This window comes from Sus scrofa, chromosome 3, assembly GCF_054392235.1.
Source record: "Sus scrofa isolate SSC_HxYL_T2T_F1_AM1 chromosome 3, Sscrofa_HxYL_maternal_Yorkshire_Landrace_v2.0, whole genome shotgun sequence".
In the NCBI taxonomy this organism is placed as follows: Eukaryota; Metazoa; Chordata; class Mammalia; order Artiodactyla; family Suidae; genus Sus; species Sus scrofa.
In genome coordinates, this window is record NC_139385.1 from 42,014,717 (window position 1) to 42,039,656 (window position 24,940).

The window sequence follows — 24,940 nt, forward strand, 5'->3', positions numbered from 1 at the left end:
CCAGAAGCAGAGCTGGAGGTAAAATTCGAGTGCAGATGGCGCATTTGAGAGATGATCTAAGGAAACAGCAGGGGAGAAATGGGCAAGCGAGACAAGGAATGGGAGGAAACCAGTAAGGGGGTTTACCCTGACAGTGATCATTACGGGAAGCAGTTAGAACGGAACTCTGGGAGATGGGGAAGGACACAACTCAGAGTTAGCCCGCCCGTGGGGTGAGGAAGCTTGGGGGCTTATAGAAATCTCGGACCATACTAAGGTGAGTGCTTCTTCTGGGCATATGAAGCCTGAAGCCGCTGGCTTGCTCTGGGCATGAGTGGAACGCATCCCGTAGTCAGAAAAGCCGCCCCTATGAAGAAATCATCGGTGTTTTCCGTCAGCCACCTTTGGCTCTTAAAGGTAAATGACAAGAGGGCTCCAAAAACATCTGTGTACAGGTATCCCCAGGAGACTTCACTTTTTCTTATTTTTATGTTTTTCTTTTGTATGGCTGCACCTGCAGCACATGGAAGTTCCTGGGCAGGGATCAAATTGGAGCTGCACCTGCCACCTGCAAATGCCACAGCTACAGCAACACCGGACCCTTAACCCGCTGAGCCAGGCTGGGGATTGAATCCACATCCTCACAGAGACAACGTTGGGTCCTTAACCGGCTGAGCCACATAGGGTCTTCCCCCAGGAGACTTTAGAATCGTTCATCCACTTATTCATTCACATGCTTTTCTCAACAATTAGGTGACATATATAAAAGATTTTTGCTTACATAAATTTTGTATTCCATTCCCTACCCTACACATGCTGTGAGTCGAAATCAACAGAATGAGTAGTGAATAAAATGAATCTAAGAGTCACTGCTATTAAGACAGACATTCCCACAATACCTCATTTGCTTCTGGGGACTTAAAGAGGGAAGAATCAGAGGCCATGGGAACTATGAAAGGGGAATTCAAAAGGCACACATGGGTGGATCCTTCACCATGGACTCCCTTGGATGGTGGTTCCAGAGGCTCTGGCCTCTGTCTTTGGAAAGTCTGCATGGAAATGGAGGTGGCTAATCCCAGGTCACTGAGCTCGTGTATGCAACATGTGAATGCATGAGTAGAATCAGTTTGCTTAGAGGAAGGGCAGAACATAAATAGTGTTACAGGATTTGGGAGCATATGACCTTTGTCCATGGGTGTTAAACCCATGTATGTTATGTTACATGAAAAATGGGATTCTGCACATGGAACTAGCTTACAGGCCTTCAAGTAGGGAGATGATCCTACTTGGATTATCTGAGTGGACCTAACCCTAACCCTAACCCTAATGTAATCGCATTTAAAAGCAGAGGGGAGGTAGTCAGAGAGTTGCAATGCAAGATGAGGCTGGAGACTTCCAACCCATGAGAGGGACTTGCTCCAATAAGACAGGCTTCAGCGATGGAGGAAGGAAGCTGTGAGTTAAGGAACATGGGAGACTCTAGAAGCTGGGACCAGCCTCAGCTCAGAGCCAGCAAGGAAACAGAGACCTCAGTTCAACAGCTGCTGAGAACGGAATTCTGCCAACAGTTAGAAGGAGCAGGAAAAGAGACCCTCCCCAGAGTCTGCAGAAGGAACACAGCCCCATAAACACCCCGATTTCAGCCCAGTGAGACCCATGTTGGATTTCTGAGGCAAAGAACAGCAAGAGAATAAATTTGCATTTTGTAAACCTATATTTTATAGTAATGTGTGAGGACAGTGATAGAAAGTGAATGCCAATAGATTCCCACATAAGTACCAACTCTGATCATAATCATTTTGGCTGCCTAGAAGGGATCTGTTTAAATTAAGCTTCCAAGGTCACCTTCTGAGTTGGGTGGAAAGAGGCCCCTTGATGGGTTGGCAGGGCTGGTCTCAGAAACATGGGGAGCTGAGGATGGACATGTGACCTCCACCTTCACCTGGTGAGGATTCTCTCTGTTCCTTCAGCTTAACTTATTATCACTGAGAACAATGCAGAGCGTGTTTAATCTGTCATTGTTAGAGGCATGAAGAGGCCCTTGGCAGCTCTTCGGAAAGGGAACTCTTATAGCTTCAGCATAGAAACCACTATGCGACCAATCTGTTTTTAGAAAATCAACAGTCTGAGTTCAGAATCAGCAAGCGGATGGAGACAGAGGGTTCCACAACTCTAAGTAGCTTAGAAGACAGGCTGGATCACCAAGTTTCCTCTTGTTCAACCAAGCCTTTTCATTATGGGCAACTCTGGAAAACACTAAAATTTCTAAGTAAGCTTGAGACACCTGAAAGATCTGAATGCACATCATCTTCGAAATGCCACTTCCTTGCTCATTTATATAAGGTTACAAATGTGGTTCCTTAGGGAGGTGGCCTCCCACAGGTCAGTTGGCAGACTCTGGGGATGGTACCAAGTAGCAGGGCCATGACTCAGGTTGTCCTCTGCTGATCTCCTACCCATGTCAGCCAGTGAAGGGTTCCCTAAGTCCATCTGATGCATTGTACACTCAGGTAACAGAGAGGGAGCCTAGGAGCCTGGGAAATAACTTTTGTCTTCCAGGAAAGTCATTTTTTTTTTCCGTATCTGATTCTAAGTTGCATATCAATAGGGTATATAACATATGTAATTGAATCAAAGGTACCAAAAACACATCAGAATCACCTATAACATCTTGGATTTGTTTAGCAATAATAATGCTTTAGAGCCTCCCAAGACTTGTGGATGAATTTGCTAGGGTCACCGTAATACAGTGCCACTGATGAGGCAGCTCACATGTCAGAAATTTTCTTTTTCACATTCTTCCTTTTATATTTAAGCCTGTTTATCCAGCCTTCCCTTGAGCTAACTCCTACCCTTTCAGGGATCTCTTTTTCTGCTGAAGTTAGTTAGTCCGATCTCATTCCTTCTGCCTGGGATCAAAGCCAAAAGTAGCTTTCAGCAAACCTTTAACCAAACCCTTGGCTCTGCAATTCTCCCCAGTTTAGCCTGTTTCCCCAGTGTATCACCAAGGATGCTTTGATGATCCTTGAATGATCACTGCACTCAACATCTCCAATGGTTTAAATGAGCGTGCCCCCCCCCCCCCGCCATGAACATATTAAATCCTAAGGCCCAACGCAATAGTATTGGGAGGTGGGGCTTTTACAAGGTGATGAGAGCATGAGGGTGGAACCCTCATGAATGTGATTGGTGACCTCAAAAGAGACCCCGGAGAGATCCCGTGTCCCTTCCATTATGGGAGGAGGTAAGGAGAAATCTGCCCCTCACTGAACATGCTGGCACCCTGACCTCAGACTTCCAGCCTCTAGAACCATGAGAAAGAAACTTCTGTTGTTGATAAGCCACCCAGTCTGTGGGTTTTTTTTTTTTCTAGCAGCCTGAATGGACTAAGACAACATCGTGGTCTCAGGAGAGAGAATTTCATTAGCCTGCCTTGAATGTGGCTCCATTCCTTAGTTTTTTACTGCCTCTCCAAGAATGAACCCATGAGGGAACAGGATTAACCCCTCAAGGTCAGTGGAATGCTGCTCCCTGAGGGAAGGGATGGCTGCTAGCTGCTAACAATCAACAAGCATGTGTCCACTACAACCACTATGTACCTGCCAATATGCACAGCTTGAATAAAGGCTCTCTCTGGCCATAAAGGAGCATAGAAGTCCTTGCTATTGGAATGGAACTTGCCTCTTTCTGCCCCCAAGAAGAGGAAACTATACAATGCCTTACTTTTTTTTTTTTAGGGCTGCACCTGAGGCACATGGAATTTCCCAGGCTAGGGGTCCAGTCAGAGCTGCAGCTAACAGCCTACACCACAGCTACAGCAACACGGGCTCTGAGCCACATCTGCAACCAACACCACAGCTTGTGGGCAATGCCGGATCTTGAACCCCCTGAGCGAGGCCAGGGATTGAACCTGCATCCTTGTGGATACTAGCTGGGTCCTTAATCCACTGAGCCACAACAGGAACTCCACAATGCCTTACTTATCTGCTTCGTGCCCCATTCCCCTTCCCCATCAAAAAAAATTTTTTTTTATCTTTTCTTTTCTCTTTTTTTTTCTGGAATGGTATTTAGATCTAGGAAGAACACAGCAGGAAAATAAGTCCTCACTGAGGCATCAGTCATAGAAATGAGGTTTGGTGATGACAAATTGAAATGTCAGCATTATTAGCAGTTTTGCTTGGAAGCTGTTTGATACTGATTTAATGATAAAACAAGAAATAGGACAGATTTGCCCAGGGAAGGGGGATGATGACTCGGGAAAAATGGGCTAACATTAAAGCAAGAGAAAGGGAGAATAAATATTAGGCCATGTGTCCTAAATGTGATAACTTGGGAGTCTTCCCCAGAGGAAGGGTTGAAATGCCTGGAGAGACTCAAGGGGAACAGATGAATTAGCATGCATTGAGTTATAGAATTTCAGCATTGAAGACCTAGGGAGGTGGCCACCTGTACGTTTCTTTATGTAACAGCACCTCACGAAGAGCTGGGGAAATGAAAATCTCTAACTAGTCCACTGGTTTCATACATTCTCCTCCCATTGCATCCATGAATGGCCTTGCAAATATCGGGAGCACATGAGATCTATAAGCAAGAGTGTGCAATGCAAGTTTAAAGACACCAATCTTTAAAAAAAATTTAGTGTATTTATGAATTTCTTATTTTAGCAGAGAAACTTCTCCTGGAGATTTTTTTTTTTTTTCTGGTGGTCTGAGTTTCTGCAGACTCTTTAAGTAGAGAGCTAATTATTTTGAGGAAAATGCCTTTGGTTGAAGAAAGTCACTAAGATGGGACCATTCGGAGTTCCCGTCATGGCGCAGTGATTAACGAATCCGACTAGGAACTATGAGGTCGCGGGTTCGATCCCTGCCCTTGCTCAGTGGGTTAACGATCCGGCATTGCCGTGAGCTGTGGTGTAGGTTGCAGACGCGGCTCAGATCCCAAGTTGCTGTGGCTCTGGCGTAGGCTGGCGGCTACAGCTCCAACTGGACCCCTAGCCTGGGAACCTCCATATGCCGTGGGAGCGGCCCAAGAAATGGCAAAAAAAAAGACAAAAAAAAAAAAAAAAAAGAAAAAGAAAAAGAAAAAAGTGGGACCATTCATTTGATGACATTAAAATAGGCATCAATTTTTTCTGCTTCTTGTGTGAGCATACGTGAATGTACATGGAACCAGCAAAGACCTGTGAAGGACACTGACGGTGAGTTTGCTCTAAGTACACGCACACTGGATTTCTTTTACCTCCTGAGGATTCGGTAAGGCTTTGCCATTCACCAACCTGGCTGAGTTTTAAAGACGTGAACATGGAGTGCCAGCTTCATGCTTGCAGAGAACTGGTTCTGAAGACAGAACAATCTAGACAAGTGAGTTGCTAGATATTCCTTTTCCATTTTCTGTTTCTTTTTTATGACCGCACCCACAGCATATGGAAGTTCCGAGCAGCCCTTGTGACCTAAGTTGCAGCTAAGGCGACACCAGACCCTTTTCACCTCCCAACCTGTGCAGGGGATCAAATCTCACCTCTGCAGTGACCGGAGCTTTTGCAATCAGATTCCTAACCCACCGGAGCCACAGTGGGAACTCTGCTAGCTACTTCTTAAGAGAGTATTCTGCAGTAGCTGAGCAACAGTCTTCAGAGGACAAGCCCCACAATATATACATGGAAGATGTTGCCCTCAGTGTGGGGTTCCAGAAACTACAGGCTGCAGGATCCTGGGACAAAGGATAAATTTGTCCTTCCATTTTATTTTATTTATTTAATTAATTTATTTATTTTGTCTTTTTGCTATTTCTTGGGCCGCTCTGGCGGCACATGGAGGTTCCCAGGCTAGGGGTCGAATGGGAGCCACAGCCACCGGCCTATGCCAGAGCCACAGCAACTCGGGATCTGAGCCGCGTCTGCAACCTACACCACAGCTCACAGCAATGCCGGATCGTTAACCCACTGAGCAAGGGCAGAGATCGAACCCGCAACCTCATGGTTCCTAGTCGGATTCGTTAACCACTGCGCCACGACGGGAACTCCTGTCCTTCCATTTTAGATTGATGGGTTGGTACATAAAAATAAGCATAATTTTATTTTGTGTTCCAAGGTTCTATATCAGCGATCTGTACTGTAGAAGCCTTTGCATTTGGAAATGGGAGAAGGTAGTTTATGGGAAGTCTTTTAAAAGAAGGAATCATTTTTAAAATGATACAGGGTGTCTTTCACCTTTTGCTTTAATGCAAAACATTAATGTGCATTAATTCCTTGACCTTGGATGTGAGTCCAAGATTTTTGAGTGTTGATTGAAAGCCCTCGTCATCTTCCATAAAAACTTCATCCACATTCCATAGTCTCCAGGAGAAGTCAATCAACTGTGGTCCAGAGGCCAAACGTGGCTCACTACTTGTGCTTATAAATAAAGTTTTATTGGAACACAGCCTTGCACATGCAGTTTGTCTATGGCTGGGTAAGCGCCATAAAGGCAGTGTTGAGTAGTTGCCGTGAAGCTTTTCATACTCATTATCTGGCCCTTTACAGAAGAAAGTTTGCCAACCTCTGATCTATACTGTCTGTTCTGGTTTTGTTTAATGTAATGTCAGAATTCCAAGATGCATCTGAAAGATTCTGAGTGCAGAATCTTTCCAGATATCTGAGGGTTCTTTCTTCCATTAACATGTTACCATCCTCTCATCTGCAGCTAATCCCAATAATTTTTGAGGCTTGCTTTCATAGAATGTTTCCAAAGTGTTAACTTAGTTTTCGCAGAAACAGCTCTTTTTCTTATTGCACTCATTTTTCACCAGTTTACATAATATTCCACTAAATAATGTAATTATAATAACAAGTGCAGCTGGCAGAAGCAGGTCTGGGAATAAATACAACTGACTCTTGGCAAGAAGACACCTCGACGGGTGAAGAAAAAGGTAAGTCTGTGTAAACAGTCTCTCACAGGATGCACAGGCATCTGTCAATACGTTTTAAAAGGGACTGGATGCTGTATGTTAATCTGGCAGGTTTGATAAGTGGAGGCCAATTAGCGAAGTTTGTGGGTTTTCTTTTTTTTTTCCCCATCCATGTCCTTTTACACAGCATCTCTCATTTCAGGAATTTACCAGCTTCACACGTACCATTTGTGTCATGGTTATTTGACAAATGCCCATCTTCTCCGCTAGCCTATAAGGTTTGCGTTTAGGAGAATGAGAACCTTCGATTTGGGTATATTATTCTATCTGCATTATCCAGCCCAGTGATCGGCATATGGTTCATGGTCAAAAGGTATTTCTTGATGGAGTTCTTCTTGTGGCTCAGCAGGTTACAAATTTGATTAATGTCCATGAGGATGTGGGTTTGATCTCTGGCCTCACTTAGTGGGTTAAGGATCTGGTGTTGCTGTGAGTGGTGGTGTAGGTTGCAGATGTGTCTTGGATCTGATGTTGCTGTGGCTGTGGCATAGGCCGACAGCTGCAGCTCTGATTTGACCCCTAGCCTGGGAACCTCCATATGCTGCACATGCGGCGCTAAAAAGCAAACAAACAAACACAACAAATTTCTTGAATAAAAAAAAAAATGACAGGAGGTACTCTTACAATGTGCTGCCCTAAAACTAGTCCCCAAACCATGAATCTTTTGAAGTCACATGGCAGGGGCACTGCTATTTCCTTTCTTGCTTTTTTTTGACTTTTTTTTAGGGCCACACTCTAGCCACGTGGAATTTCCCAGGCTAGAGGTCAAACCAGGGCTGCAACTGCCGACCTACACCACAGCCACAGAAACGCCAGATCACAGAGTGAGGACAGGAATTGAACCCAAGTCCTCATGGATACTAGTTGGGTTTGTTACCACTGAACCACGAGGGGAACTCCTCCGGCTGTCTTAAGATCCATCCGGAGAAGGCTGGGCTTTAGAAGAGTGGGGAAAAGGTTGCTCTGATTCTGAGAGTTCACTTCCAAGGTGGTGGGGAAATTTCATTTTCTGATGCCCGGATGAAGGCACTGGGTTTAAGCCAAGATGATCATTAGCAATTTGCATTCTGCATCCACATCCCTCTTGTATCTAGCAGAAATGAGAAACTTACTTCTAACTGGCAAATTAAATATTGATAATGCAAATCTGCTCTACAATATCTTTCACAAGGCTGGCACCATAATTTCAGTGCTTCTAAAACTTCCGTCATTTGCATTCCAGTGTCACGATTTTTGTCATAACTGCAGGCAATCTGTAATATTATGTAGTTAATATTTATCTTTAAAGCAACTCATTTTTAACCTAAATAGATGTACTTGCTGAGGAAACTTTCTGTTGTCACTGCAAATGGAAAACCAGTACCGCTAGTCATAAGTATAAGTTAATGGCAAAAATTCATACCTGATAAAATTATTAAGAAACTTTTCCATACCACACTATGTTTTAAGAACTTCATATGCATTAATTATTTTAATCTTGGCTTGCACACACACACACAACTTATTAAATACGTGCAATGATTATCTCCATTAAAAGAGAAGGAATTCGAGGCATGGGAGATTTAAGTAACATGCACAAGCACTAAATTGCAGAGTCTAATTTTTATCTCAGTAGGCCTAGCTCCAGGCCCCTAGTTTTTAACTACTATATTTTGCAAACAGCGTTTTTAAAGTCTGGATAGATGCTTTGGCTGCTGCAGGCTTTAAGCCTGAGGCACGCTCCGTTTCTGCTAAAAAGAGCTTAGAAATTGGTAGAGACTTGTTAAAGGTACTGCAGTTTAAACTGAGAGTTTCTCATTGACATAAAAAAGATTGCAAGAGAATTGTAAAGGGAATAATTTTCTCAGGGATCTGCTGTTTCTTACTGACTTGATGTTTTCATCACCTGAAGGCTATGAGGACCACATAGGGGAGGTGTCTTACACTCTGGGAAATGCTGACTCCTTAATGGGGTCCATGAAACACACCTATTTCCCAGAATCTGTAGTTCATGCCTGGTCTCCAGGTTGGGAAGGTGCCACAGACATCCTTGCGGATGTTTACTTGCTGGCACTGGCTCTCCTTCTCTGATGATCTAGCCCTTCCTCAATAGTTGGCCCTGGGTGACGAGGTTTCTTTATATTGGTTCCCTTACCACAGCTGATGGGACCAAAGTGAGTGAGTGATGCAAGCTGGACAATCAGACCCTTTTCCAGGGAATCTGTAAGGAGGATTCACTAACGGTCCCTCCACCTGTGTGAACAAATGCACCATAAAAATTAGGGGCTAGAAAGTTCCATGTGCATAACTAAGATGAAGAGAGCCCTGAAAAACAAAACAGAGTGAACCCACAGAAATAAACAAAGAAAAGAGATAAGAAAAAGCTGCAAGTGTTCCGACAGCTTTCAGATTCTAAGCCCTGGTCCTTGTGAAACCTGAATGCATGCCTTTTCTGCTTAGGCTAGCCCACATCAGTCTCTATCCTTTGTTAAGTAAGTGGGAGGCCGTTTTCTTTGGAAGACACCATCATACTTTCAACTACAGGAAACTGCCCTTGGAATTGTTTTTCTCTTTAGTGTGGCAAGTGAGGTGGCAACTGATAGGCCCTAAACACCTGTGTTTTCTGGCCTGAAACTCCTAGCAGGAAGAGGAATGGGAGAACCATAGTGGATGCGCTATATTAACAATTGAGAACATGCTGAGGCAAGTGCTTTTTTTTTGGAAGTGCTTTCTGTAAGTCATTTAATCCAATCAACAATACTTTGAGAAAGTCTTCCCACTTTGCATACTGGGAAACTGAGGCTGGAGAAATTCATAAGCATTTAGAACTGAGACCTTTCCTGCAATCCCACTCCTGGACATACCACTCAAAAAAACTACCACTCAAAAAGATACCTGCAACTCAGCGTTCATTGCAGCACTATTTACAATAGCCAAGACAAGGAAGCAACCTAAATGTCCATTGACAGATGAATGGATAAAGAAGATGTGGTATATATTATATATATATATATATATATATATATATATATATATATATATATATATATATAGTGGAATATTATTCAGCCATAAAAAAGAATGAAATAATGCCATTTGCCACAACATGGATGGACCAAGAGATTATCATACTAAGTGAAGTAAGTCATACAGAAAAAAACAAACGTCACATGACATCACTTACACATAGAAAGACAAATATTATATGATATTGCTTATATGTTAAATCTAAAAAAAAGATACAAATGAACTTATTTACCAAACAGAAATAGACCCACAGATGTGGAGAAGAAACTTATGGTCACCAAAGGGGAAAGAAGGGAAAGGGGATAAATTAGGAGTTTGGGATTAACTGATATACATTACTATATATAAAATAGATAACTAACAAGGACCTGCCACATAGCACAGGAAACTACACTCTATTTTGCAATGATCTATAAGGGAAAATAATCTGAAAAAGAATAAATACATATACACATATACAACCCAATCACTTTCCTATACACTTGAAATGACGACAACATTGTAAATCAACTAAACTTCAATTAAAAAAAATAGAACCGATACATGACCTAAGTCCATAATTGGAGCTGCTGACTACACCTAACCACCCCTCATACTATGCAACTCCTATGGTGCCTATTTGCCATATTACTGACAAGGATTTTGTTCTATCCATGAACAGATTCTGGTCCATCTAAGAGCCAAGGCTTTGGCTGCTCAGTTGTACCCTGACGAAATTTTTTGACCAGCCCCCAAATCCAACATCTGATAGTCACAGCACAAAAGATCCCTTTGTAACCAAATATTTCATATGAATACAAATAAAAGCGATCATTTGATTTCCTACTCTATGACCACATAATCTTTCCAGTTGGGAGAGGAGGGAGGCAGAAAGCTACTGAGGACATGTGATTTCTCTCTTAGCGGTTTATTTGCCCATTTCTTCGTTTCATTTGCCCGATGGGTAAATGTTGATGGGTGGGTTATGACAACTGCACAGATGGCACCATTGGCGTCAATTGACAGTGGTCCTGGGACAAGCTGGTGAATGCAGCTCATGGAGTCAGGGGCACTTTTAACGTACAGATTTCATAGCGAGCTGGTGTGGATCATGTCCCCAAGGGGTCCAGCAACAATTTGAAATATAAGCTAGAAGAAGGGTTAGCCTACGCTAGATTGGCAAAATTTAGAGGAATGAAAGCGTTTTCTGTTCTATAGTTTTCTCACTGGCAACGTGACTAATCCCAACAGTCTTCTGGGAAGGATGAGTCATGGTTGGGAGTAACTGGCTGGTGCCCTTCTCTTGGGAAGCAGTCGGGCTGGGAAGCTCATGGACGATACCTCTGGGGCTGAGCCAGGTACTGGAGCGAAGGGCCTCGTGTCTGCCGCCGATATCTGAGTCTAAGGGGGAATTAGCAAAGACAGCATCCAGGACGGTTCCAACGAGCAAAAGGCAAAATACAAAGAGTGCCAAGCTGGGTAGAAAAGTCAGGATGGCGGGATGTGATCTCTGAGATATGAAGTTGGCAGAGAAAACATCTATTTCAAATTCCACAGGGTTCAGACAGCTGCAGAGGCTGCAGACGTGGTTCCCGCAGTCCTGCACGCGGGGTGAAAGGCAGCTATTAAAGAAGTCGACGGGAACCCAGCACAGTGAGTGACACAGAGAACCCAAGTGGATTCCCTTCATGGTTGACTCTATTGGGAAACTCCACCAAAGACCTTCTCCTCTTCCAGCAAACCCTGTTTCCTTCCAGTGATAATGTTTCTGTCTCTGGGGATGGATCATGGCTGCCATAGCCAATCACTGAGACTCCAGGTCACTTTGGCAGTGATTGGCATTGAGATCGGCCAATGAGATTCTTCTTCTGCCAAGAAGGCTGCTGGGAATGATTTTCCTCGAACCAAAGCAAAAGGTCTGAGGGACAGGCTTCTCCTCCCTTTTCCTCCTGATGAGAACGTTGTCCTGTGAGCAAGGGATGCTTCTTCTTTGTCTTGGAAGAAGGAAAGAAAGGCCCAGAGAGGCACAAAGATTCCAAATCAATACCCAAAAAGCCACTGAATCAACTCTGGAACTGGGAGATGATAAAATGTTTTTATCTTTTAAATAATGCTTTGCTTTTCTATAATTTGCAGACAGTAGCATTCTAACTGAAAAAAAAAAAAAAGATGTGATTTTCAAAGTATTTCTCAGAGTGTGTTCTGCATTCCCAAATGTTCTGTGATCGGATGAGTTTGTTTAAAACAAAAAGAGGGTATTATAGCCATCTCTTCACATTTCACTTGTGTACATTAAAGGCTCTGATAAGTCCTGCAGTTTTTTTTTTTAATTTGACTTTCTTTACCTGTGTCTTTCCTAGAATTAAGCAGATAATATTTTAAAACATTTGTAATACCTTTCAGAATAAGTACCTAACATATTCCATTTTGGAAACATGAGTGTAGGGTTTGTGAGAAAAAAAGAAAAGGGAGCAGAAGGAGTGGGTCTTGGATGTGTGAATCCCTACACAGTGTCCACATGCACAAAACATGGGATGAGCAGCTGTATCTTTCTGTTTCCTGGACCCAAGAAAAAGGGGACATTGTGTAACCATCCACTAGTCTCTCTGAAATCTGATAGCATAACAGAAGGTACTCGTGAAGGATATACACTTGACAACATAGCTATGGTCCAACCATCCTGTATAGCAAGTCTGGAAATGCAGTTTGATTGCTGTATTTAAAACATGTTTTAAGAAGTGTGGCTGGAAGGCAGACATCCTTAAATGATGTTGGTAACTAAATAGATATCTATTTTTTCTCCCACTGTCTCGCTAAGGAAAAAAAAAAAAAATCCTTTTCATTGAGATAGCCAGGCATCCACATTTCAGATAAGAACCAGATTTTTTTCAAGAACGCTAAAAAAAAAGTGTGCCTCCCTTAAAAAAAAAATCACTTTAATTAATTTATTTTCAGATAGTAGAAGGGCTGAGTATAAACACAAGAGAAGAATAAGAAGAGGGGACGGACCAGGTAGAGAGAAAAAATAACACAGAAAAGGAGAGAATGGAGAAAATCACCATAGATGAGACACAGCTGTCAATGATGAGACAGTGCCTCACAATCCTGGGAGGAACTGGGTGCCTAAGATTCAAACAGGAAGGGAAACCATCACTGCATTCCCTTTGGTATCCTTCAAATTTTGAAGCACACAAATGTGTATTCTATGGATTGAAATGTGTCTATTGGCTCAAACCATAAATTACTTTAAAGTGTAAAAATGGACTATAACAGCCACAACAAACAAAACCCCAGTCCATGATATTTGAGATGGTGTTGTATGGAGCTGGTGGAGTTCGCATAAACCATATGACCCATCCTATCAAATCACAGCTTGAATTTATTTAATAGCCTGGGTGGAGGCTCCATTCTTGTTCCTCCACCACACCCCTGTGGACATAATCCCCATCAGTGCCAAATAACAAACCCCTCGGACTGCACTCAAGCCCTCCGTTACCTCCTGCGTCCTTAATTTGTCGGACGAGTCTCATTTGCAACAGCGGTTTCGATTTTATCTTAATTCGGAGGCATTTCTCAGGGACTCCGGGAGACAAAAAGCACTCGTTCCTCTTAATCGAGCTCTGACCTAGTTCTGGCCACCGTCCCCACCCAAACAGGAAAAGAAATCTGAAGTTGCAATACATTATTTACTAGGATGAACCAGTAATTCAGACTGCAGGGAAAAGCAATAAGAGACCTCAGGAAAGCTTAAAACATCTTGAAGGCTGTTTCATGAAAGAGTCACAACTAATGCAGGCGCAGGTACTTAGGAGCGAAGTGGGTAGAGATGGGAGGTTAATCGAGAGGGCCATGCTGGGAAAACACATAAAATAAATATGCATAAAAGGAGAAGGAAATCTCAACCCCCTCTCCCAGTTCCCCGCAACTGGATCCTGTTGTGTGTTTTACATAAGGATTTAACAAACCTGATGCCAGAAGCCCCTGTAAAATGGAAATAACCCTGCAAATCATTGTCATCTCGAGACTGGCATTAAGTCAATGCTCTGAAAAGTTACAAGGCAGTACAGACATGGCATCAGAATGGCTGAACAAACGATGCAGATGCATCAGCTCTTTTTGAGCGTGAGGGTCCCTTAACCCCAAACCTCACTGTTACGATTTCAAAAGTAGCAGGTTCCTTCTTTCATAACAATGTGGAAACAGGACTGTAAGACACACAGTCCAGTAATAATTGCCAATTTCCATCAGTGACATTAAAGACAGGCCAATTATGACTTCAAATTCATCCATCCAAAGCATGAAGCATTTAAAAATATATATATATATATATATGTATATTTACATACACAAATGGAGGCGGGAAGAGGCAATCCAGATATTTCTTAAAATGCCACACCCAGGCCAGGAAGGATCTCAGCCATGACACCTTCACAGCAGAACAAAGCTAGCAAGCTGAATTTTTAAGCACACCACGCTCTCCTCATCTAGGGACCACTGCTTACATGGAAGGTACTTCAGCACTGAGAAAGTTCCATTTTTAGGAAGATAAATCGCCTAAGAAGTTCGAAATTCTGTCTCCTTCTCCTCGATACACAAATGCCACTAAAACGAAAAGGTCTACTGAGGACTCCCGTTCTCCTAGAAAATGCCCTTGACGTCTTAGTGGCTCACCCACCCCAGTTAACAGCCAGGGAGCATTTGATCCACTCAGCCAAGAGCTGGGCATTCACATTAAGAAGGCAGCAACACAGCCTTTTCACCTTTGTTATTACTTAGACCTCGTGTCGTACATAAAAAGAGTACAATGATGTCAAACAGATTCCAGAGGAGAAGTATTTATTGCTGGATCTAAATCAAAAAATCCATATCTACTATAATGGCACTTCAAAAGAAGATATACTGTATTTACCAGTTCAATCAATACTAAATTAGCCGGGATAAATATTTTCAACTCAACCAGTCTTAAGATGAAGCCTGCTATTTAGAACCCTGCGTCTGGAGAGAGACAAGGAAATTTTTGCTTATCACACAGAAATGAGACCCAGGAAGGATTTTACAAACAGATGCACCTACCCTTAGCTGCTCTCTTTCACAATTCATCTGTTGTCTTGAAACCTACGAAGAAAAGAAAAAAAAAAGAGGGGGGAATCAGAAGGTTCTGCATGAAAACAGCATGAAAGAAAATGGAAAGTTACTTCTAATCACTTGGTTCAAAGCAGACGCAGGATTAATTAATTATGCATTTAATGTTTTCTTTAGGTCCAAAAAGCCTGAGCTTCGCCTGGAGTTTCAATTCTGTGATCCAGGAGCACAGCTAGGGTGAGCCAGAAGCTTTTTTCTTTTCTTTTTGCTTTTCTTTTTTTTGTCTTTTTCGGGCCACAGGTGCAGCACATGGAAGTTCCCAGGCCAGGGGCTGAATGGGAGCTGCAGCTGTCGGCCTAAACCATAGCCACAGCAAAGCCAGATCTGAGCTGCATTTGCGACCTACACCATGGCCCAGGGAAACACTGGATCCCCAATCCACTGAGCAAGGCCAGGGATCAAATCCATGTCCTTGTGGATACTCGTCGGGTTTGTTACCTCTGAGCCACGACAGGAGCTCCATGAGCCAGAATCTGGAAGGTGGGTGAGAAGGAGGATACAACGGAGGGTTTGGGAGGCAAAAATCTGCCCAGGGTGAGGGCTCCCCTCTCTGCCCTTCTCTCCTGGTCGAACAGGTGCAGCATTCTTCCTGGAAGGCCTGCTCAGGATGGTTACCAGTGAGCACTGGGCATTACACAGCATCTTCGCCAAGCTAAGGGCTGAAGGATCACCTATGTGCTTTGGCAAATGGGGTGCAGTTTACAGTCCGGATCTTAGACAGCAGTATGTCTCTATCGGACCATGTTGGGGAGAATTCTGAGGTCAATGCTTATATCAGAGAAGGAAACCCTGATCAGTGTGTGCTATTTCCCTAAGCTCAAAAAAAAAAAAAAAAAATAGATGAGTGATGTCTGCTGTCTGCACCATGCATCTGTTATCCCTGCCCTACCAAAATGTGCTTCTTAAGAATCAGAGACGCGGAGTTCCCATTGTAGCTCAGCGATAAGGAACCCAATTAGTATCCATGAGGTTACGGGTTCAAATTCTGGCCTCGCTCAGTGGGTTAAGGGTCCGGTGTTGCCGTGAGCTGTGGTGTAGGTTGCAGACGTGGCTTGGATCCTGCATTGCTGTGGCTGTGGTGTACGCCGGCAGCTGAAGCTCCAATTCAACCCCTAGCCTGGGAACTTCCATATGCCGCAGGTGCAACCCTAAAAAGAAAAAAAAAGTCAAGGATGCATCTTTAGATTGGCCGTATCATTTACTGACTGAACAGGAAAAAATAGATAGGAGTTAAAGGAGTGGATGGGGTGGTATTAGTGTTTATGCCGAGGACGGCAGGTGTGATGTGGGGATTGATAAGCCCACCTGGGACGGATGGTCATTCTGTGTCTGTGGGGATTGGCTGGCTCCGCCTTCAACTCAAACAGCTAAGCTAAAATGAAACTCGCTTCTGCCTTCCCAATTTATTCTGTGTATTCCCAACATTTTTTTCACCAATGAGGTAGCCCCTGACTCCGAGCATCTGACAAAATATTGCAAGTTTTTGAAACTTTTACTAAAAGAGAAAAAGGTTTAGGAACTGACTTTTGATGTATATTTTACGTATTTTATATTGAAGGTTTCTTTTTTTATTTTCTCTAAAACAAAAATAAGGGAGTTCCTCTCATGGTACAGTGGAAACGAATCTGACTAGGAACCATGAGGCTGCGGGTTCGATCCCTGGCCTCACTCATGGGTTAAGGATCCAGTGTTGCCCTGAGCTGTGGTGTAGGTGGCAGATGCAGCTCGGATCCCATGTTGCTGTGGCTGTGGTGTAGGCCGTCAGCTGTAGCTCCGATTAGACCCCTAGCCTGGGAACTTTCATGCTGAGGTGTGGCCCTAAAAATACAAAACAAACAAACAAAAACAAAACAAAACCAGGAATCATTATTTAGGATATGCCAGAGCCCTGAATCTATAAGTCAGTGCTTTGCTCTGCCCTTTAGCCCAGAAATATCACCTCTACAATTTGCTCCTAAGAAAAACAGAGATACACACAAATGTGTATCTATGTGTCAATTAACTGCAGCACGATTCATTTTAAAGTTGTAAATCTTACAACCTGTAATAGAAAAATTAAAAGTAAATTATAGTACACTGATAGGACACCAAAACATGCAGCGTTTTGAACCACTGTTGGGCAAAACAGAGAGACGGGAAACGCTTAAAAGGCACTGTTTAGTCTTTAGTCTTTGTTATGTTGTCTTCAACAAAAGACATTACAAAAGTGCGCAAATGTTATGATTCTTATTTTGTGCTAAAAACACAGTGCGATGGACTATTAAAGAAAGGAAAGATAAAAGGCAAGAAATAAGGAAAACATTCCAAAATTTTTAAAAGGAAATGGGTACAATTCTGTGTATACACCACACACACACACACACACACACACACACACACAGTGAGTTATACACCTGAAACAGGTGACTTCGTGGTGTGCGATGTGTATATGGTATGTAAAATTTATATCTTCAAAAACTGTTTTAAAAAAGTGGAGCAAGGAGTTCCCGTGGTGGCGCAGTGGTTAACGAATCCGACTAGGAACCATGAGGTTGCGGGTTCGATCCCTGCCCTTGCTCAGTGGGTTAACGATCCGGCGTTGCCGTGAGCTGTGGTGTAGGTTGCAGACGCGGCTCGGATCCTGCGTTGCTGAGGCTCTGGCGTAGGCCGGAGGCTACAGCTCCGATTCGACCCCTAGCCTGGGAACCTCCATATGCTGTGGGAATGGCCCAAGAAATAGCAAAAAGACAAAAAAAAAAAAAAAAAAAACAAACAAAAAGTGGAGCAAGCCTGTAGAGGCGGAAAGCATATTAGTGGTTGCCAGGGAGGGGGGCAGGGGGCAGGGTGACGGCCTCAGCCCTGAGCTTTATATGTGTGCAGATGATGGATGATGCCAAGTGGTTGCACTAGGAAGTGACTAAGTGCTTTACGGGTTTGGAGTTTCTCTCCGGGGTGATGAGAAAGTTCTTGGGCTAGGCAGCACTGGTTTCAAAATACTGCGCATGTATTTAATGCCTTTACACTGGATTTTGAAGCAGCTGTAATGGAAACTTTTCCTTGTGGGTGCATTTTCCCACGGTAAAATGCGTGGAAGCAGGTGATGAGGTTCTGGGTCTGGGTAGGATGGAGTGATACATCGCCCTGTCTCCCCCACTCAGTGCAGCTATACAATCTGGATGGGATGCATGGTACAGCTAGGGGAGGGCACGGAACATTGAATAGCAGCAGGTGGAGTGGGGAAGCCGACCAGAACGGCAGGTAAGTGGGGAGTTCCTCCCTCATCCCCTCGTCAGGATCCCCTGGATTCGGGGCAGCCTAGAGCTCAGAGCTGCGCAACCTCACGCCACAGATACACGGAGAGGCCCAAGTGTCTGAGGGACGGGAACTCCTCTGTGAACTAAGAAGCTGTGGTCCAGGAGGTGGGCCAACCTCCTGTTGAATTTTTTCCTCTCATCCTGCAACTTGGCCCCAAATTGCAGGTTCAATAGCAGACATGCATGAAAAAGGTTGAAAAGCACCAGGTTTTTGGCTGGAGGACCAAAGAAGGAGCGGTAATAAACCAAAGACAGAAGCCAAAAACTAAACCGATACAACGATAACAAACCTTTGAGATTCAGAGGAAAGGGTTTGGGAAAAAGACCCCATACACTACGTTTATGAACCCTGGCCTCACCCCTGAGCTTTATGTGTGTGCAGGTGACCCTAAACAGATGTCACAGACTTTAAGAAATGAATGAGATGGACTACTGCCCAGGATCCAGACCGACCACTAAGATGCATAGACAGGGGGCTGATGCAGCCATCACTGCAAAGGGTTTGATACTAAAAACAAAATCATAGGAAGAAGGCGGAAACTTTCAGCCTAAATTCAACTGGACTGATTGCCTCCTAAAACACAAGTATCAACCATTTCCATAAGATGGAAACAAGACCCAGAGTCTCAGCACATACCCAGCATACAACCAAAATTACTTGGCGTACGAAGAAATGGGAAAATCTAAACTCACACGGGAAAAGATTGTCGCAGACACCAATGCTGAGATGACACGGATGTTAGAATTAGATTTCAAATAGCTCGTATAAAAATGCTCCAACAAGTAAAGGAAAACACAGTGAAAGGGATGAAAAAAAAAAAACAGTGTTGGCAAAGAAATAGAAAATATAATGAGGAACCAAGAATGGGGCGTGGGAGTGTGTATATATATTTACATATATATATGTATGACTGAGTCATTGTGCCATACAGCAGGAATTGGAACAATATTATAAATCAGCTATACTTGAATAAAAAATAAAAATACTAAAGAGAAACCCAATGGGAATTTTAGAACTGTAAAATCCATAAACTGCATTTAAAAAATAATAATAAGGAGGATAATGTGAGAAAAAGAATGTATATATGTATGTGTGACGGGGTCACTTTGCTGTACCGTAGAAAATTGACAGAACACTGTAAACCAGCTATAATGGAGAAAATAAACATCATGAAAAAAATCCTTATAACAATCTAAAATAAGAAGAAGAAAAAAATCCCTGAAAAAGCTCTAATGTGGAATGGAGGTAGCAGGAGGAAACACTGAAGTTGAGTACACATCAGTAAAAAAAAAAGGTATCCAAACTAGACCTATAAAGGGATGAAAAATGAAAAGAAAAAAAAAGAAACTCAAAGACTTGTAACAAGAACAAAAAAGTATAATATTTGAGTCACTGGAATATTAGAATAAAATAAAGCGTTCACTGAAGAATAATTACTTGCGGAAATCCTGGCTGAAAACTTCCCACATTTGGTAAAAGATATAAACCCACAAATTCAGCCCGTTCAGCAAACCCTGAAGAGGAAAACCTGAGAAAACTCACATCGAGCTCTAAGCAAACTTCGAAAACCTGAGGTGAGGGAGAGAGAGGACTTTGGAACCAGCCAAAGATGCAGTATTTGCAAAAAAGCAACAGTTTAAATAACTGGATTTTGTATTTAAACAAGCAAAACCCAGAGAGTCCAAAAGGAGGCAACACATGGTTTTCTAAGTGCTCAAAGAAGTCTCAATCCAGAATTCTAATTCCAATGAAAATATCCTTTAGAAATGAAGATGAAATACTAAGAAAACTAAGAAAATCCTTTGCCAAGAGAGCTGCTCTGAAATGATTGCTATAGGAATCACTGAACAAAGGGAATATCATACCAGAAGGAGACTTGGATCAAGCTTAAAGAACAAAAGAAATAGTAAATATATGGATAAATATGAATATAATATACAAGTGTATTCCTTTTCATTTCTTTCAAATATGTTTGATGGTTGAAAGCTAACAAATTACAAAACTGTCTATCACCATTTTCAATGTACACATATGCAATACAAAAGATAAACACAGCATAGAGAGGGAAGGTTAAGGAACATATACAGCAGTAAGGTTTCCATGTCCCAATTGAAATGGTAAAAATATTAAAAAAAAAAAGAAATGGTAAAATATTGATTCTAGGTAGACTGAGCAACGTTGAGTCTATGCTTTGTAATCCTTAAAGTTCCCGTCGTGGCTCAGTGGTTAACGGACACAACAAGGATCCATGAGGATGTGGGTTTGATCCCTGGCCTCATTCAGTAGGTTAAGGATCCAGCGTTGCCATGAGCTGGGGTGTAGGTCACAAACACGGCTCGGATCCCCCGTTGCTGTGGCTCTGGCGGAGGCCGGTGGCTGTAGCTCTGATTAGACCCCTAGCCTGGGAACCTTCATATGTGGAGGGTGCAGTTCCAAAAAAGACAAAAGACAAAAAAAAATGTAATCACTGTAAAAAATTACAACTACAAAAGCTGATATACCCCAAAGCCAATGATGTTAGAATAATTGGATGTTGTATGCCAAATAAATAAATAAAACACCCTGACCTAAACCTCACACTTTATACAGAAATAAACTCAAAAGGGACTGCATATCTACATGTGAAACATAAAACTGAATGAGAGACGCAGTTAAAAGAGTTTTGGCAACACGTGCCCTGCACATAGTCTAGTAATCTTGTCCACATTCTCGTAATAATATCCTGAGTCTCCTTTGGGGCCATGTTCCTCTCCAACCCCATAAATGCTCTGCGAATTGGGTGTTATCTCCTCCGTATTCGACTGCTTACACTAAAACATACACCCGCCACCACCTTGTGTTTAGAAGTCAACATAGTAACACTCACATCCTGGGGATAAAGTGGCAGGTGAACCCCCTTCTCACTTAGTGGACACCGAGTGCAAGTAGCCAGTTATGCGAATAGGCTGAGACCCATCATGCACCTGGGTTTCTGCTGCTACTATGGTCTTCCCACGACCCTCCAAGCAAGAGGAAATGATACTCTGAAGGATTCCTACAATATGGCTAGACCTAATGAGGTCCTTCAAAAAATTTCCCATCACCATTATGGGCCAGGTTCAGGAAAATAGGTACCTGTAACACCTTATCTTACGAAGAATGCTCCTATGCACCCCTTTTTAAAATTTTCAATATTTTCATTTTTTTTTTTTTTTTGGTCACACACATGGCATGTGGAAGTTCCCAGACCAGGGATTGAACCTGCGCCGCAGTTGCAACCTGCCCCACAGCTGTGGCAAGCCAGATCCTTAACCCCACAGCACCACCTGGGAACCTCCCCTCTGTGCTCTTAAAAGCCAGCCTTGAAAAATATCTCCAGTGTGCACTTTGCTAAATGCCTTTTCATTTGGAAACTAGCATGTGATTTTTTTTTCCTCTTATGGCAGTAATGCACAAAACCAGTACATTTTACAGCCTAAATGAAAAAAAAAAGGAAAAGTGGGAGTCTGGTGCTGCTCCTTTAAGATGCTTCCACAGAATCAAATACCACTCTCGATAGGGCTGCCAAGTAAGCACTTATGAAAGGTTAGAAACTGAAGCAATAAACTCCAGCATGAGACCCTTTGCTCTCCTGGTTGAACGGGATGTTTAATAGCGGAGATTCATCTTCCCCCACCCGCTGTCTTCATCTAGCCAACAGGGCCACGGAATCTTTCTCATACTCAGCCTGTTTCATCTTCTCCTGACTCTGAGCACTCTCTTATCAGTTCTTCCTGCTTTAGCCTGACTTTATTGCCAGTCTGATTTCCCCTCCCTCTCATCAGACTGGATCTGCAAGGGAAAGAACGGGGTCTTATTTGGCTTTTCCTTTTCTAGAGATCACAACGATGTTTGGAAGCCATTTGTCTGTCCATCCATTCATCTCTCTCTATGTATAGAAAGAGAGAGAGACGGTCTCACCTTCTGATATCCAGAAGGTGAGACTTTATACACACACACACACGTATGTATGTATTGTATATGTGTATATGTGTATGCATATGTAGATACATATGTGTGTATGTATATATGTATGTGTATATGTGTGTGTGTGTATATATATATACACATACATGAGTAGCTGTGTTTCAATAAAACTTTATTAACAAAAACAGGTAGTGGGGCCAGATTTGGCTTGTGGCCATAATTTCTACCTCTTGATCTCTGCTGTGATACTGTGGATTCATTAGCAATTGAACGGAACTGATATGCACCACTATATATAAAACAGATAAACGACAAGGATCTACTGTATGGCACAGGGAACTATATTCAAAATCTTGTAATAAGGTATAAGGGAACCGAATCTGGAAAAGAACACACACACACACACACACACACACACACACTAAATCACTTTGTTCTGCATCTGAAATGAACACAACAGGGAGTTCCTGTCGTGGTTCAGAGGAAATGAATCTGACTAGCATCCATGAGGACACAGGTTCGATCCCTGGCCTTGCTCAGTGGGTTGAGGATTCAGCATTGCCGTGGGCTGTGGCTTAGGTCACAGACATAGCTGAGATCCTGTGTCGCTGTGACTCTGGCATAGGCCAGCAGCAACCGCTGGGATTCGACTCCGAGCCTGGGAACCTCCATATGTCGCAAACGTGGCCCTAAAAAAAAAGGCCAAAAAAAAAAAAAAAAGAAATTAACACATCATTGTAAATCAACTATACTTCAATTAAAAAAAGTTACTGAGATGTAAGAGTGTTCATGAGAGAGTGAACACAATAAAGCAAGTTGAGCTGATTTTTAAAATACAATCCAATGTTTGTTTAAAACCTGTATGTAAATACATGCATGTAGAGATCCATTCATACATGGAAAAAGTATGGAATGAGATGCCAAAGTGCAAACAAAGGCGCAAAAAATTGTGTCCTAGGACAAAGGAACTTATCTATGAAATAGAAACAGATTCATGGACATAGAGAACAGACTTGTGGTTTCCAAGGTGAGGGAGGGGGTGTGTGGAGCAAGGGATGGATTGAGAGTTTGGGATTGGCATATGCAAACTTATACATACAGAACTGATGAACAATAAGTTTCCACTGTAGAACACAGGGAACTAAATTCAATATCCAGTGATAAACCATAATGGAAAAGAATATAAAACAGAACGTGTATGTGTATACATATATGTCTCTGTGTGTGCACACACACACATATAACTGGGTCACTTTATTGTACAGCAGAAATTAACATAACATTGTAAATCACCTATACTTCAATAAAAAAATTGTGTCCTGAGCATAATAATGGAGTCCAGGGAGTAGTGAGTCTCTTCTCATTTTTAACCTTAGGTTCTGTCATATTAGTTCAACTTCTTGCAATGAGCATACACTGCTTTTGTAAATTCAAATGAACAGCAGTCCTAAGAATACCACTTAAGGGAGTTCCCATCATGGCTTGGTGGTAATGAACCTGACTAGTATTCATGAGGATGTGGGTTCAATCCCTGGCCTCGCTCAGCGTGGCTGTGAGCTGTGGTGTATGTTGCAGATGTGGCTCTGGATCTGGCTTTGCTGGGGCCATGGTGTAGGCTGGCAGCTGCAACTCCCATTCAGCCCTTAGCCTGGGAACTTCCATACGCTGCGGGTGCAGCCCTAAAAAGAAAAAAAAAAAAAAAAGAAAAGAAAAAGAATACCACTTCAAAAGCTGAGAGTTAGAGTGTTATTATAATGATTAAATGAGAAACTATGCACAGCATCAAACCCGCATCTGGCCTGGCATGTAGTAGGTACTCAATTAATGGTCTCTATAAATAGCTCCCCAGAGCACCAAAAGGGTTACTTTTGGGAAAAGTTCAACTCCAACTTTTCAGGGACAGTATGTATTTTAGTGTGGATTCTTTTCAGTCACAGCTCTGCCTCAGACTGGCTTCCTGGCCCAGGAACTTCCATATGCTGCAGGTGCAGCCAAAAAAGAAAAAAACAGAACAAGAAAAGTAAGTAAATAAATAAATAGATTGATCTGCCCACCCTACTTCTGTGTTCTGATAAGAAATGTTATTAGAGTCTCAGTCTATAAAGACTTGAAATCCCTGAATAATCCAAGCCATCGTATGGTTGCAATAAAGTCCACTGCTTTCCCCAACTGGATCCTACAGTGACGTGTGTCCCTCTGATTCCAAGAAAGCAGGCTCACTTATGTCAGAGAAGCACCTATAGATCCCATCACTGGTAGCTGTTATTTCTTTTGGAGCTAAGGGAGGAAAAAAAAAATAGCGTGTGAAAGTAGTAAGTGCATAGGATTCAGAAAACGAAAGTGTGGAATCATCAATTGAAAAAAAAAATGAAAACAAAAAGCCACAACAATGAGTCAGGTCAGCTATGAGTAATTAACTCGATTCTGACTCATGGTATATTACCGAAGCACATGCATTTGAGAGGACTTGAGGAACCCAGCATCTCTTTCCACCCCCACATTTTCATTTTAACCTTGGGGAGAACCAGAATCTGCTGCTAAAATCTCCTCTGATTTTGGAAAGGGGCCAGCTGTGGAGGGGAGCCGAACAGGGTTGGGAAGATGGGGAAAGGCTACATACTAACTGGGGGAGTTCTCGTCGTGGTGCTGC

At 42.7% G+C, this 24,940-nt stretch overlaps 1 protein-coding gene across 25 annotated transcripts in view; it reads right to left on the minus strand.

The window, feature by feature from the left end:
- The window catches only part of RBFOX1 (RNA binding fox-1 homolog 1), a 2,264,635-nt gene that overhangs the window by 637,027 nt on the left and 1,602,668 nt on the right, over nucleotides 1-24,940 (minus strand). For all 25 annotated transcript variants that reach the window (XM_021088068.2, XM_021088064.2, XM_085017651.1 and 22 more), the window contains one exon: nucleotides 14,983-15,024. In XM_021088068.2, the coding sequence (XP_020943727.1) occupies nucleotides 14,983-15,024 (42 nt within the window). The remainder of the gene's footprint in view (nucleotides 1-14,982; nucleotides 15,025-24,940) is intronic.